This window comes from Schistocerca serialis, chromosome 3 (genome assembly GCF_023864345.2).
Source record: "Schistocerca serialis cubense isolate TAMUIC-IGC-003099 chromosome 3, iqSchSeri2.2, whole genome shotgun sequence".
Taxonomy (NCBI): Eukaryota; Metazoa; Arthropoda; class Insecta; order Orthoptera; family Acrididae; genus Schistocerca; species Schistocerca serialis.
The window spans coordinates 561,799,947-561,815,834 of record NC_064640.1 but is presented as its reverse complement, the minus strand read 5'-3'; the positions used below and the strand labels follow the sequence as shown (position 1 = coordinate 561,815,834).

The 15,888-nt window shown below is 37.8% G+C and overlaps 1 protein-coding gene across 1 annotated transcript in view; it reads left to right on the top strand.

The window, feature by feature from the left end:
• The window catches only part of LOC126470456 (calcium-dependent secretion activator-like), a 1,485,604-nt gene that overhangs the window by 977,618 nt on the left and 492,098 nt on the right, over positions 1-15,888 (top strand). Inside the window, exon 18 of the mRNA XM_050098305.1 lies at positions 13,079-13,266. Within this exon, the coding sequence (XP_049954262.1) occupies positions 13,079-13,266 (188 nt within the window). The remainder of the gene's footprint in view (positions 1-13,078; positions 13,267-15,888) is intronic.

The following is a 15,888-nucleotide window of genomic DNA, read 5'->3' as shown; positions in this document are numbered from 1 at the left end:
ATTATACCACGTGGAATTGGAGTGTTGTCTATCAGTTGCTTCACGTAATATCCTGCAGAACAATATCATAAATTCTTAACAATATGTTGTCTGACAATTGACTTCAGGTAATTACAAACAACACCAGAAGACCCTTGACACACACAGTGGTTACGGTTACTACAAGCCGCACCACAAGTTGGGAAACGGGGCCACATTTCTAGTAGTTTATTGTCGAGTTGAGATTTTCACAAATGTTTTATTCGTATCTTACAGAAACTAGCAGTACGGCAATAAACACGCTGCTAATGGCAATCAAGTAATTTATAGCAATACAATAATTTTAAAAAATTAAAAGAAAAACATAGAAGCTAGCAATATGGCAATAAGCAAACTTTTAAAACACGCCGCTAACGGCAATCAAGTAATTTATAGCAATACAACAGTTTTAAAAAAAAATTTTTAAAAACACTGAAGCTAGCAGTATGGCAATAAACTTAACTTTTAACACACGCCAATCAAAGTAATTTATAGCAATACAACAATTTAAAAAAAATTAAAAAACGTTAGTAAACAGGCTACTAAAGTAAATACAGAACTTTGTTAATAAAGTACAGTGAGGTAGTAAAGCTCCCAACACTACCATTAAAAAAATGAAACAAATCTCAGCAAACACATGATTAAGGGCAATAAAAGGAATTTACAAACTTGGAGGAATTTAAAAAAAACTTTAAACAAAAGTGTCCTGGAATATCATTAGAACATAACAGATATGATGGACCCATGTAAGGCGGCCACAAATCACCCACTCAGGAATGCTCAGGCTAGACAGAATACTGACCAATTTAAATATGCCCATAAACACAATTGCCACTCTCAGGCTGGTCACTGCACCAACTTTTAGCCAGCAAAAACTTGTTATAAGATGGCTTAACTTGCTGACAGAATTAGAGCTAACCTCGTGCAAGGAAACATTGCACCACATAGTCCTGAATGAGCAACCACATGATCAACCAACAAGAAGCATTTATTTACTCATAACCCACGACAGAATAGCGAAACAATTAAACTGCCAAAACTACACTTCCCATCAGACAGTAACGAGAGGGGGAGGAAAGATCACTGTCTTCAATTACACTGGTGCCAGGGACAGGAAACCCGGTTGCAGGAGGCCACAAGGCAGAAGAAACGCTGGTTACACAAAATTATTACTTAATGATTAAACATTCCATGAACTTAACTTGCAATTATGCTCAAACAGGCAGTACATGACCTCCAGTGGCAAGGATCCACACATCTAACTGCGCACGCGTCGCCAGCGTACCCAACATGCCACGGTCATGCGACAACATGCTCTGTCACCGTAGTTCACGTCTTCTTTGCAACATTGTTGGGTAGTGACCGCTTCTTCATGTTAGGTGTCTCCTTTTAAACTCCAGTGTTGAAACGGAGGATTTAAAGAAGCTTGTTAACGTCCCACCAAGGGGAAATGAACAGCAACTACTCATGGGGCAATTCTGTATACAACCAACACGCAGGGAGCTCTTCTGTCAACTCGACCCGCTCGTTACACACAACCGACATACATCACGTGGCGACTGGATACAACCGACCACGCCTGCTTTGCACTGGAGAGGCACCTTGCCTTCCCGTGTCCACCACCCTCTCTCTGTGCGCAATGCCCCTACTTCCATGCCACCACATGAGGTTACAACCGATCAAAGATCCCACTTCCTCCATAGTAGTTTCCCGGAAGCAAAAATGCAGATATCGATAGCAGAGGGAAAAGACAACCAAGCAGCCACTTAACGACAGACAACATATCAAACAAACATGTCAGGGGAAGGAAAGGAAAACCAATGCAATCTAAACACAAGGTGTAGCATGAGTCAATACATGGCTCAACCCTCAAAAATGGCCTACCTCAAGGCTCAGTCCTAGGTCTGCTATTATTTAGAGTGTGTACTGCAGATATGCCCACCACTCAGTCCAGAAAGTTTGGTTATGTTGATGACTGGGTGATAGGAACACATCACAAACAAATTGAGGTCACTGTAGATATATTAATAAAAGATGTAAGTCCAATGGGGCAGTACTTTCATAAATGGGGACTTCAACCAAACCTAATTAGTGCTCATCGTCTGAGTTACCCAAAAATGACAGTTTTAATCTGCCAGGAAGTTTCATATCAGTGCACACTCTGCTGCAGAGTGAAAATTTCATTATGGAAACATCCTCCAGGCTGTAGCTAAGCCATGTCTCCACAGTATCCTTTCATCAAGGAATGATAGCCTTGCAACTTTCACAGGAGAGCGTCTGTGAAGTCTGGAAGGTAGGAGATGAGGTTCTGGAAGAAGTAAATCTGTGTAGGTCAGTTGTGAGTCATGATTGGGTAGCTCAGTTGATAAGCACTTACCTATGGAAGGCAAATGTTCTGAGTTGAAGTACTGGTACAGCACACAGTTTTAATCTGCTAAGGAGTTTCATATCACACACTCCACTGCAGAGTGAAAATCTCATTAAGAAGAACAGTGTCTGTTCCTTTATATATGCATGCAAATCTGAAGGACATTCTAATGTAAAGATACAGACATCATATGAACACAGACTTTGTAATGCCTTCATAGGCTAAAATGCAGTAACAAAGTATTTTCCTCTACCTGTGTGGGACTCATGGAATTTGTGAACATAAGTGAATAGGCATTGTGACATATGGAAGTTTGGGTTTGTCTTGGAGGTGGGCACAGGCAGCCAGAGTGGTTAAGGTACCCATTTGTGATAAGTGAGTAATCCCAGTTTGAGTCCCAGTGTAGCAAAATTTTTCAAGTGTCACAAACAGCTGGAATCAATATGTATTTGCAAAATATGCATTCATTTCATAATAGGTCACTAATTGTTAGAGGTATAAAAATGTTTTGGACATTCCTACTATCAAAATACTAGACAGTAATTAAGTAGCATAGAGTAACATATGTAGACAGCATTTAATTTGGTGTACTATTGTAAGTATTAGGTATATTTGCTGAATTGTAGATGTGTAAATTTGAAAATGTATATTATTGTGACTTAGGTTCAAAATTGGCAGTAATTACCTGAAGTTCAGAAATATCTGTACCTATTATGAACGTTACATTTAGAAAACTTTCATGCTGCTTGGCACACTCTGTATTTGGAATTCTCTGAACCTCTGCTGTAAGCTTTATGATTATTGCTAGAAGCCAAAACATTGTAAATAATACTGTGCCAATATTTGGAATTTCTGTTCTACACCTTCAGTAGCTCCTTCTCTTATGCTGCCCTTTTCATGTTTCACAAAGATGGCCTCTTGTAGTCAAAGGATTATCAGACTATTGTCTATTTTGAAATACATGCCAGCTTTGTTAAAGTTGTTTTCTAGGTCCCTGCTTACCATTCTAAATATCAGTACATGTAGACTACTTCAACAAAAACTGTCTAGCATTTTGACTGCTAGCATTTTTCTGTGTAAGACACTCCCCCCAATTACAAATTTCTCATTGATTATATATTTTCAATGTGCCCATTGAATTTACAGAGAATTCTACAGTGATGCGTTTATTACAGAGTATTTATATGGCATGCTACTGCAGCTTTAGTGTAATAAAATAAACAAGGCAGAGTCAAAAATTAGCTACACTTATCATTCTACAATGTATTTATGTATTTACAAAACAAAACAAAACAAAACAGCAGTTTGACATGTACATTACTTTCCAACATGTAGGCCTTCTTTTTCAATGCATTTGATCCAGCAGTCTCCTTGTTTGAATAGTCCTATCAAGAAGATTGTCATCCGGTCACAAAGCCACTTTTACACCACTTTCCAAACCTCCATCGCTGAGGAAAATTGAAGACCATGCAAAGCATCCTTTAGCAACCCAAACAAATAAAAATCAGATGAAGCAAGAGGGAGGGTATTCCATCAGCTCAAACCCCAATTTCTTGATGATTACAACACTGTGGTGAGACATGTGCAGGTGGATGTTGCCATGTGGCAGCAAACCTTTCTTTGACAACAGCCCTTACTGTTTGCCATCAGTTATTGGCTTTAGCATATTCTCCAAGAATTCACTGTAACACTATTCATTGACAATTGTTCCCTTTGTCATGTACTCTCCCATACAGGCCCATTTGCATCCCAGAAATGGTTATCATAAATTTTCATGCCATTGACAGATTCTTTGATTCTTTTGTTTTTTCCATGCTATATATTTCCCTATTGAAGTGATCAAGTCAGTGTTGACAGACAACAACATGTTTTACCTTGAGTTCATAAGTAAGGTATCTTGGTACCCACCACACGGAAACTTTATTGAAGCTTAGTTTATTCTAGATGACCTGATAGGTGGAAACATGCCTGGTGTCCAATCACAATGCCGCAATATTGATGGTAATGGCCTATCTGCAGAAACATCTGCAGAGCTTGCTTGAGCCTTTTGGTCTGCAGTTGAAGTCAATGGCTGTTCTGCTCCCTCTTTATGGGCCACACTCATGTGGCCACTTTTAACCATCTTGATCCATAAACAAACACTTTTATGTGACACAGCTCCATTCCCATATTTCTGAAAGTTTAAAATTAATTTCAGACCTTTTAACCCCATCTGATTAAAAAAAAATTAATCACTTATCATTGTTCTCCTGTGTTGGAAACTACTAGCAATGTGAACATGTTTATGGTATCACTATCAGAATGCAACTCAATGGTACCAACCATATGCATGAATGCACAGAAGACAGTGTGAGAATAATGAAGTTGTATTATGGAGAGAGTATAGAAAATTGCTGACACTCCCTCATAAAACAAATGTTTGAAGTACATTCCATTATCTGCTATGAAAGTAGCCACACATCACAACACATCATATAACAGGATCTGTGACTTATCTAAATAATCCAGTGGATCTCCAAATGAGAAAATGGTGAAAATGTTGAGACAATATAATGTTATTTATGACATAATGAGCTCAAGTCTACTTGATGTCATACATATATCTAAAAACAAAGATGATGTGACTTACCAAACGAAAGCGCTGGCAGGTCAATAGACACACAAACAAACACGAACATACACACAAAATTCAGCTTTCGCAACCAACGGTTGCTTCATCAGGAAAGAGGGAAGGAGAGGGAAAGACGAAAGGATGTGGGTTTTAAGGGACAGGGTAAGGAGTCATTCCAATCCCGGGAGCCCAAAACTCTTTGCCTTTACAAATGTCTGCTTGTGTCTGTGTATGTGTGGTTGGATATGGGTGTGTATGCGAGTGTATACCTGTCCTTTTTTCCCCCTAAAGTAAGTCTTCGGCTCCTGGGATTGGAATGACTCCTTACCCTCTCCCTTAAAACCCACATCCTTTCGTCTTTCCCTCTCCTTCACTCTTTCCTGATAAAGCAACCATTGGTTGTGAAAGCTTGAATTTTGTGTGTATGTTTATGTATGTATATTTGCGTTTGTTTGTGTGTCTATCGACCTGCCAGCGCTTTCGTTTGGTAAGTCTCATCATCTTTGTTTTTAGACATATTTTTCCCATGTGGAATGTTTCCCTCTATTATATTGATGTCATACATATTTATGTTTTCCATCATGTCTCTAAATCATTTTGTCCTGATTATTAACTTGTTACTTAACCCTTGTGCGGTCGCATAACTTTTTGTAACATTAATATTCATGCAGGGTGTTGCTAACACCCCAAATAAAAGTGGCTATAATGACATTGTTGTGCAGTACATCACTGATATGAATATGTTTACTCCACAAATGGCTGTTTAGAATGTTATCTCCTGGTACATTATTGTTTTATTTAATATTACTTTAGTATTAATTTGTGTTATTTGAAACATATCCAATAATTCCCATTTTCTTATGATATTTTGTTTAATTATTTATTTCTGTTATTCTTCATACTGTATTACAGGTACAAGACATTATACATATAACTAAACATTTGTTCAGTCAACTCATACAAACATTTTATGAAATCAGTCATTACCACTGGCTGCAAGGGGTGCATTATCGTAACACTTTTCACACATATTTCTCATGTGCTTTACACATATAACTTTCAAACATCGAGCACAGTGCGATTTAACGTTTATATCTTTACTCTGAGGACAAACTGTGCAGCACCTGGGCTTAAGAATTCTTTATTCAGAAGGTGGTGCATTGTTGATGTCTTTAACTCCTGCCATTTTTGTGGCTCTCTGTCTAACTTGTTTAGGCAGGGAGTGAGCGGCTGCTCTCATGCACACTATGGGATTTACTAATGACCTTCCAGCATCACGTTAAAAACATTCTTCAGGAAATCCTCTCATTGATATTATATGCATATATGATGAAGGTGTTAATGCAAGCAATGTCAATTATTCGCAAAAATAGGGCAAGTGGCCAGCGTCTAGTGTTTCTTGAGGTGGGGTAAGTGTCACACATTTCATCTATTGTGTCCACACCTGTTTTGGTCTTATTGTACATTGTTATAAATTCTGGTTTCTTTCCTCTGCAGTATTAGTGTCAATGGCCCTGTCATGATGCAAAGATGAAAGTAGAATAACGTTTTAGCCCTTCTTTGGCACACTTGAAACTACGGTGATATCCTTCTTGAATCCAAAAAGGCTGCTTATAAGTTCACTACCTCTCGTGCAAAGAAATTCTGGTGGGAGCTCCCTCTTATTCTTTCTAAGAGTTTCTACTACTGTAAGTTTCTTTTTTAGGAGCTCTTCAGCTGGTGATATGGAACAAAATCAGTTGTCTAGTGTGACATTGCATCCTGTGCCTTCAATAGGCCATACAAGTCTATTTACTATCTCCTTAGGCGAATTTGACAGTGCAAAGGGACCCTCTGGCTGTTTCCCAACATAGATTTCCATCCCCAAAGTATAACATGTTCTTGTGTCACATAAGGTGAAAATTTTCAAACCATATTTCATAGGCTTGCTTGTTGATCCACTGTTGTATATTCAGACACAGTATAATTACTGAGACAGTTTGACATGAATAATTCAAATACTTCTCTGAACGCAGCTAGGTGATAAGTTCTCTATGCTGTGGTCTGTTTCGAATATCATTGAATCTCAAACAATACAATAAGAAACGAAAGTGCCATAAACTCATTGTTGCATGAAATATTGCAATTCCAAAACCACTTGTGTCCCATAAGTCTTCCAAGTTTTGGTGTTCTGCCCTATAATGCCCAGCCAATATCAACAGACCCACAAGAGAGTTGATTTCTTCCTCACTTGTTGGCTTGGCATTGCAGTCTCTTGTGAAATTTGATGCAATGTGTTGTATGTAAATATTTGTGCATGATGTAATCATTCTAATTATTATGTCATTTATAACTATCAAAAAACAGTCCACAGCAGTTTTTGCAGATTTTGCGATAGCTTTCACACCAGGGAGATGAATAATGAGGTCTACACTTCCAGTTCTTACGTTACAACTCACACAAATTTTCATCCATTTTGTAACGTTATCCTTTCCAATAAAAAAAGAATGCTTGCTTTCATCATCCACTGCACTTACTTTCAGTTCCGGTTCCAGGTTGTACCCACCCTCTGTTTACATGCCACTGTGATGAGAGAGAACTTCACAACTGTCTGTATCCTCCTCTTCCTCTTTTCCTCCTTCAAAAGTTTCATCTAAGACCTCTTCCAGAAGCTTCTGCTCTCTTTCTTGTTCTATTTCATAATGATACATAGCTGTTTTAACTGCACAGAGTGACAAAATACAAGCAGCTGGTACGAAACACAACTGTACGCTTTCTCCCAGCATTGCAACATAAAAAGGCCGACAACACCCCAAGACACATTTTTGCTTGTTTTCTTGGAACTTGAGCTTCCATTTTAGATTCTATTGTTACTCAAAGCTTTAAAATTATGTCGTAGAAAGGTACCAAAGAAAATAACATTATACTCCTATCTATTATGTAATAATCCATCGATAAGGATGACTGGGGTGTTCTGAACACCCCGTGTGACCGCTTAAGTGTTAATGTAGGCCTTGATCAATTTATTTCTCTGACAGTCCACAAATCAGTATTGTGCTCCATCTGTAATAAACTCAGTGTCAACAGGATATTAAATACTTTTTTTCATTTGCTATCCTTATTTTTGCAGTTAGTCTCTTTCATATTTTGAGGCTACTTTGTTGTCCTGCTTTCACTTTGTTTCCTTTCCTAATATTTATTCTGGTTTCCTTATACTGATTGATATTTGTCTTTGTCTCATCTAAAATTTTTGTTCATGTCTACTATTGGTATATGTCTCACCTTCTGACTGTTATATCTGCTTCATTGAAGTTATCAGTTCACTGCCCATTGTTGAGTATGTCAATAGTCTATTATTATTTGGTGTTATCCTTTCACCAGGATTATGCATAACGTCCTACTCTGTTAGTTTTGGTGGTTCAAATGTTTCACCTCATTTGTTGTATTAGTTTTCAGTTAACCATACATCAAGTTCTGTGCCCTGAATACTTTGCATGTTTGAAAGCAGTCATGCTGTACAGGGTGAAGAGACAATGAAACACTCTGTGCCCAGCATGTGATTCCTCATCACAATTCAAGACAAATCTGTAAGTGGAAAAACATATTCCCACCAACAGGTTTAACAGGAATGTGATTTAAAAACTGAGGCCCTGGCAACACTGTAACTGTAGCCTGGCCAAGAACAGGTAGCATGAACTCTGCACTATGTCAGAGCTGTCCCATTAGCCCAGTAAGACAATGTAATGATGTGGGGAATGGATATGATGTCTTGTTGGTGTTTTGAGACACATTTGCACCAAGTTTTTTTTTTTTTTTTTGCTTTTTGTTTTTTCAGTCAAAGCATCAAATTGTATCCAATTTACACTCCAAAATACAGTATCTTGCATATTTATTTCTGTTACTGTTACCTTTCCTTAAACATAAAGACATAATGTGAGCTTCTTGTTAAACACAAACAAACATTATGTTTTGTCCAAGTCACAAATAAATTCAGTATAAAAGAATAGTAGATACATTAACGTTGTCTGTGTGCAATGTGGTTCAAAAAAATACAGTAGGTAGGCCACACTAGATTGCACATTATACTACAAATACTTCCATTCTGTACATGTAATATAAAGCTTTACTTTCACAGTGCTGGTATGTACATGTACAATAAACAGTCACATTAGAGAAGATATTCAAAGTGACCAACTGCCATTTGCAAACACTTCGCCACTTGCAGGATCATACTTTACTGGACCCGATGCAGTACACCTGCCCCCACCATTGCCAAAGTGACATGCATGCAGTCTACTAGGTCTTCTTATAAGTGTTCCCACAAATAAAAATCTGGTGGATTAAAGTCTGGGGAATGTGGAGACCAGAACATTGGACCTCAATAACCAAACAGTTTCCCTAGAAATTCTTATTTTAAATGGTTATGCACATTAATTCTAAAGTGTGGTGGTTCACCATCATGCTGAATCCATAGCTCTCATCAGACACCAAATGGAACGTTTTTAATGTAGTATTGCATAGAAATGTATGATATAGAGGCACAGTCAACTTGTCTTGCAGTTGCACTCCTCCTATGATTCTAGCCTGCAGGATTAAGCCAAAGTGTGCTTGAAAGCCACATTCCTGTGGTACATTTGGGTTGTGTGCCAGCCAGTAATGGCTGTTGTTGAAGTTGAAAATACCTTCAGAAGTGAAGCTAAATTTGTCAATATCACTTTGTCTATAAAACGTTTACTATCTTCCACTTTGTGTAGAAGCCATTCACAAAACTGTACTTGTTGAATGTGGTCTTGTGGCTGCTGGGGCTGAGTTAACATGTAATTTTATGGATGCAGTTCTTCATTCTGCATCACTTCAGCAACCAGTATTTGAGGTATCTAGAATTGCCTTGCTATATTACAGGTACTTTACTGAGGTCATGGGTGAACAGTTTCAAGAATCAGATCCTCATTTTGTGGAGTACATCTAGTCCTTGTATGACATCTGTCCATTACCTGTGGATGAAGATTATGTGTTTCGCAAAGGTATTGATCCAGGTGGCGAAAAACTTTCTTATCCGGATGGCATCTTTGATGGTACTGTGCAGCATACACATGAGTAGCAGCAGAAATCTAGTTACTGGATGCACCCAGCACCAAAAGCATATTGACATATTCATTGTTTGTTTACTCCATTGGGAAGCCACCTTACATGAACTTGACGGCACCAGTTGGTACTGTGTAGTTAGCAGACATGTGAATGCGGTTTAATGGATGGTGCTGTCATGTGATAGGCTGTTGTCATGTGACAAAATGATGTCCTGCTCTCAAATGACAAGAACTAGGGAACAGACATCTAAAAACTAAAAATGGAACCTGATGAGATTTCAAACCATAGCTCCATGGTGTATGTGGGATTGATGTCCCAGCAGTCTGTTCAGTGAGCTACAATGGCTAGTATAATAGTGTGGGGTGCCACAATTCCTCTGTACATTCCAGTGTGCTGCACAATGTCACAGTGTTAACAGCCCCTCATTTTCATAGATGTGTTTTCAAAATGCACCTAATCTGACTTCACTGCATAAACTTTTATCTTGAATCTAAATGAGAAATCACACTTTGACAACCAAGAGTGGCATTTTTGCTTCACCCTGTATACACAGCCTAGCAACAAATGTGGAACAGAAACCACTGTTGGATGTCAATGTATCTTCAAACATATATACCAGTGGCACGTATGTAAATCATTAGCAATCTTTGTGACAGATAAAATGACCACCAGAATTCATTAGTGTTGTTTATGGTTTAGCTTTATTATAAGGCGTGGTAGTGTACCTAAGGGACACGAACTGCATCAAACATTGAGTTATCACTGCCAGTGCCATGGAGATGCCACTTACTTATGGGAGACACTGTTATCAGTACTGTCAGAGTTTGAGAAGGGCCTTATGATGGGGATCAGTTTGGCTGGGTGATCAAATAATGCAGCCTCAAGATTTTTGCATGATTTGAAAGAGACAGTGGCCTGATGTTGGGCTGTATGGGAATGTGAGGGCAGTCATAAGTGTCTTTAAGTTTCTGGTTAACCATGTCTGACCATCACAAGTGACAGTTGTCCTATTGTGCTCCAAACACATTTTAACCCCTTCACATCAGCACCTGCCATCCAAGAATAAGTAATGAGATCCCTGCATGGCAGCTGATTAGGGAATAAGCATACCATGTGTAGGCTGCTATTAACTCCAAAATATAAACTGCCACATCTGGAGTGGTGCTGTGGCCTGGAGGCATGGACTGCTGATAATGGTATCACATTGTGTTCAAAAATGAATCACAGTGTTGCACTACCCTGGATGAGCATGACTGGCAATTATGACTGGTGAGATGTCACAGTATTCCAGTGTTTTGGAGAGACGCAATGGTCTCTTGACATCATGGTGTGGGGAGACATCAAGTATGAATCCCGATCATGGCTGGTAGTGATTAAGGGAAATCTGAGGACACAACAGTACATCACAGACAGCCTCTATCCTCATGTATTACATCTCACGTGGCTGTATAGTGTCGTTTCCAACAGGACAATGCTTTCCTGCAAATGACACATATCTACAAACTGTCTGTGTGATGTTGAGGTACTTCTCTTGCCATTAAAATCCCCAGATCTGTTACTAATATAACATGTGCAGGACCTGCATAAACATCAACTCCATCCCATTTCAGGCCAACTTGCCGAGAGAGAGGATGTAGAACACATGTGGGACCAGCACAAACACCAACTCAGTCCTAATGCCACTACCCAGGACATCAAGACCCAGGTACAACAATTGCAGGCCATCTTGTGTCAAGAGAGGATACAATGACTTAATGACACCCTTTCCAACCAAATTAGTGCATGCATCCATGCCAAAGGGGGTACAGTGTCACACTCGTAAGAAGACTCAATGGCCAAGTTCTTTTTAAATTTGCTACAGTTTTGTAATCACTGAAATAATGTCACCTACACTCTCAACCCATGATGTCCTGTTTTGTTTCTTCCTTCTCGTTTCAGTGCTTTCCCCTTCTTTTTATGTGGTGTCCTAGCAGAAAGAAGCAATCAAAGTAGACTGTTTCTGTATAACATATTATGATGACTGTTAATCTAGTCACAGTGATAATTATGGTAAAAGTGTAAAGTTAAATAAATACTTTGTTTGAAGTGATAAATCAAGCTCTGGTTTGAGATGAATGACTCAATCAGTATTTCCTCATACTGAGTTTTTACAGGAGAGTTTGATGAAGATGATTTATACATTATTTGCAATTAACTGTGTATGATTCTGGTCAAATACGTTGCACATCATTAGGTTCTCAGTGATTCAGCTCACTGCCAATGTTGAAGTACATGTAAAAAAAAGGTCATGAAAACAAAACTACAGCCATAGAAAGTTACAAAAATCTTGTTTATGAGGCAACAGCAAAAAGACAAATTAATTGAACATGTTACCAGAAGGCATCAGATGGGAAGATGAAAATTCCAGGATATACAAAAACAAAGTAAAGGAATGCTTTATTAAATGCTCTTTCTACAATTTTGCAAAATATTGGGTTAACTCTAATATTTGTATTAAATGTCTCTTAACATTCTAAACTTTGCCAGCATTTAGCTGTCTGGTAGTGTTCTTTCATAGTTACATTGGCCTATGTGCTTTGTTTGACATCATTGATAAAAATATTTGCTGATTATTCTACTAGGAGGGAAGCAGATTTGTTTCAAGTAGATCTCTCTCTCTCTCTCTCTTACTCTTCATTGTGTTGAAGAAATTTTATAAAATTCTTAATGTTTGGTATTCAGTTGTATTTTTAAAGTTGTAGGCTTTTCAGGACTGTTCTAGTTTTCCAATTCTATCTGCTCTCATTTTTAATGTTCTACTTTCAACTGAAACTTCTTCACTAATATGAAGAAATTGTGCTGATATCATTCTGCTTGTATGTAATGAATGAACTAAAATATTTAATATTTGAAGTATTTAGAGCCAAAATGAATTCTAGATACAAATTAGGCAAAATATGCCTGGCATAATTAGGATCAGTGTTAACAGTTAAAACTACTTTTTGTGCAAAAACTGAAAGTTTGTTTTCTTTCAGGGATGGTTCAGTCCTGGTCAGGTGTTTGTATTGGATGAATACTGTGCAAGATATGGAGTTCGTGGCTGCTATCGTCACTTGTGCTACTTAGGTGATCTTCTTGATCGTGCGGAAAAAAATGTAATGATAGATCCAACACTTATACATTACAGCTTTGCATTTTGTGCAAGTCATGTCCATGGGAACAGGTATGTATTATATATGCAGTTTATAAAACGCTAATATTTCTTTTTAAATTTTCATGTATAATGTAGTTTTCACTGACTGTAGTAATTGTAATTTGAAATTGGTGTGACATGGTGTGAAGTTGTATTTTATAAAATAATTTGACAGATTTTATTTAATCTTGATTCACATATTTTAATATTATCAAATAGTGCATTCATATACACCAGGCCTCATGCTCATACAATGTAAACATAAATCCCCTACCACTGTTTCTTGATTACCTATGCAGCTTCACAGTTATACCATATATGCTGTGTTTAATATTAAGTATTTTTCACTATGTCATACAGTTGCTTTTTGTTGTTGTCTTACAATCTTCTTTCATTACTATACTGTTTTTCTGTAGCACACATAAGCAGAGGTTTCAATAATATTGTAGGCTCCACTATAATATCATTTAATTATTTGTTGGTTCTCCATATTTAGTAGTTGACCATGGAGCTGTTTTTATTTCAGAATTCACTGCTACACAAAATTTCAAAACATTCAAAGCAATGTGAGCAGGCATCCAGTACACAAGCATTAGTTGTATGCTGTAAATTTGAAAACCTGTCACTAGATTCAATTTTAATCTGTGATTTCATACTATACATGGTGTACCAGAAAGAATTATCTGATTTAAAAAAAATGATGACTGTCATGTTATCTGAGATCAGTGTGTGAACAACATACTATTGGAAAGAGCAAACTCTCAAGTTCTACATGGTTCCCACTAGGTAGCAGCAGTATGCGCCCACTTCAGTTCTAGTAAAAATGGTGTCTGGACAACAGAAAGCATTTTGTGTTCTACATTTTGTGCAGTGCTGGTCAGTTATAACTATTCAGCATCACTTTCATACTACATATGGCATGGATCATCCTACAGCACAGAGCTTTAGATGATGGCATGAAAAATTTTGAGAAACAGGTTGTTTGTGTAAAGGTAAATTGCCGGGCCATCCCCAAGTGTCTGACATAGATGTCAAATGCTTCCACCATAGTTTCACAAGGAGTCCATAGAAATCCATTTGCCATGCAGGTCGACGGCTCAACATGTCCCCGATGTCTGTCTGGTGCGCGTTGCATTGATGTTTACATGTGAAACCATACAAAATTCTGTTACTGCAAGCTCTTCGTGAAGGTGACAAGCAACAACTGGTGGAGCTCTGTAATTTTGTTCTGGGCAAGGTGGAGGATGACAGTTTTCTTCCGCACTTTGTGTTTAGTGACAAGGCAACATTCCATTTAAATGGAAAGGTGAACTGTCATAATGTGGAAGTATGGGATACAAAACAACTACATAAAGTTTTATAACATGAGAGGGGCTCTCCAAAATTTAATGTGTTTTGTGCAGTTTCATGAAAAAAGGTGTATGGTCTCAGTATACTTGAGAACTTTCTTTTCCCACAGTTGGAGGCTGATTCAAATGACTTCATTTACCAACAGGATGGGGCACCACCACACTGGCATCTGGAAGTGTAGAAATCTTTAAATCAAAGGATTACTGAACAATGGATTGGTCATACTGGATAAAATGATTCAGCCTTACATTACTGGCCTCCAAGGTCACTGGACTTGACTGTATGTGATTATTTCTTGTGGGGGTTCATAAAACATTCTGTTTATGTGCAACCATTACTAACAACAATGAATCAACTGAGATATCATACAATAGCAACTGTGGAAGCTGTAACTCAAGACATGCTCACTGCAATGTGGGAACATTTCAGTACCACATTGATATATGCCATGCATCTCAGGGGGGGCATATTGAACACCTATGAAAAGGTATGAAAAAACTTCTTGAGTTTCCTGTTCATCAAAAACAAAATTCATTGTATATGTTTATTAGTTTCACATATATAGTTGTGCCAAATTGGATGATTCTTTTTGATACACCCTGTACAAATACTCTAGTTTCAATGCACTGAAAACCTTCCTTTTTTTATGAAATATTGCCCACGATTGAACAAAATGTGATCTGACTAACTTTATACACTTCTTATAGTGCAATGGAATATTGAATGGGGGATTTAACATAACACAAGATGCATTGACAACATAATTTTTTGTATATATGTCAGCTGTAGCTACTCCCTATCTGTGTTCATTGAATCACTTCTTATAGTTGTGATTAATTCAGTGCAAATGGATTTGCACTCTGTACCTAAGACACCTAATAAACTGAAATGAGTTTGTGTAGTAGCTACATACCAATATCTTATTCACTGCAAACATGTTCTGTGAAGCTTAACTGTAACACACACTTAATGTTTTAGCTGCAGATTTCATTTTAAAAAAAGTATAATCTCTGGTGAATGCAATTTACTCTCTTTCATCTTGAAATGTAATGAAACTGAACATAATTCTCTCACAGATGAAGTCCTTAAGTGAGTACATATGCAAATTTAAATAAATGCCTGAGTTGTGAAAAATAATGTTGTAACTGACACAACTTGTATGAATATTGAGTAGGCACATAACAGGTCCAGTAGTGAAACAGGTGATATGGCAACCCTGGAAATAGCACATTATGTTAGGAATCAGAAAATGGGAATGGTGTCAGCTGGGCAACAGACCTTTGCTGTTGAGCCTGATAGCAA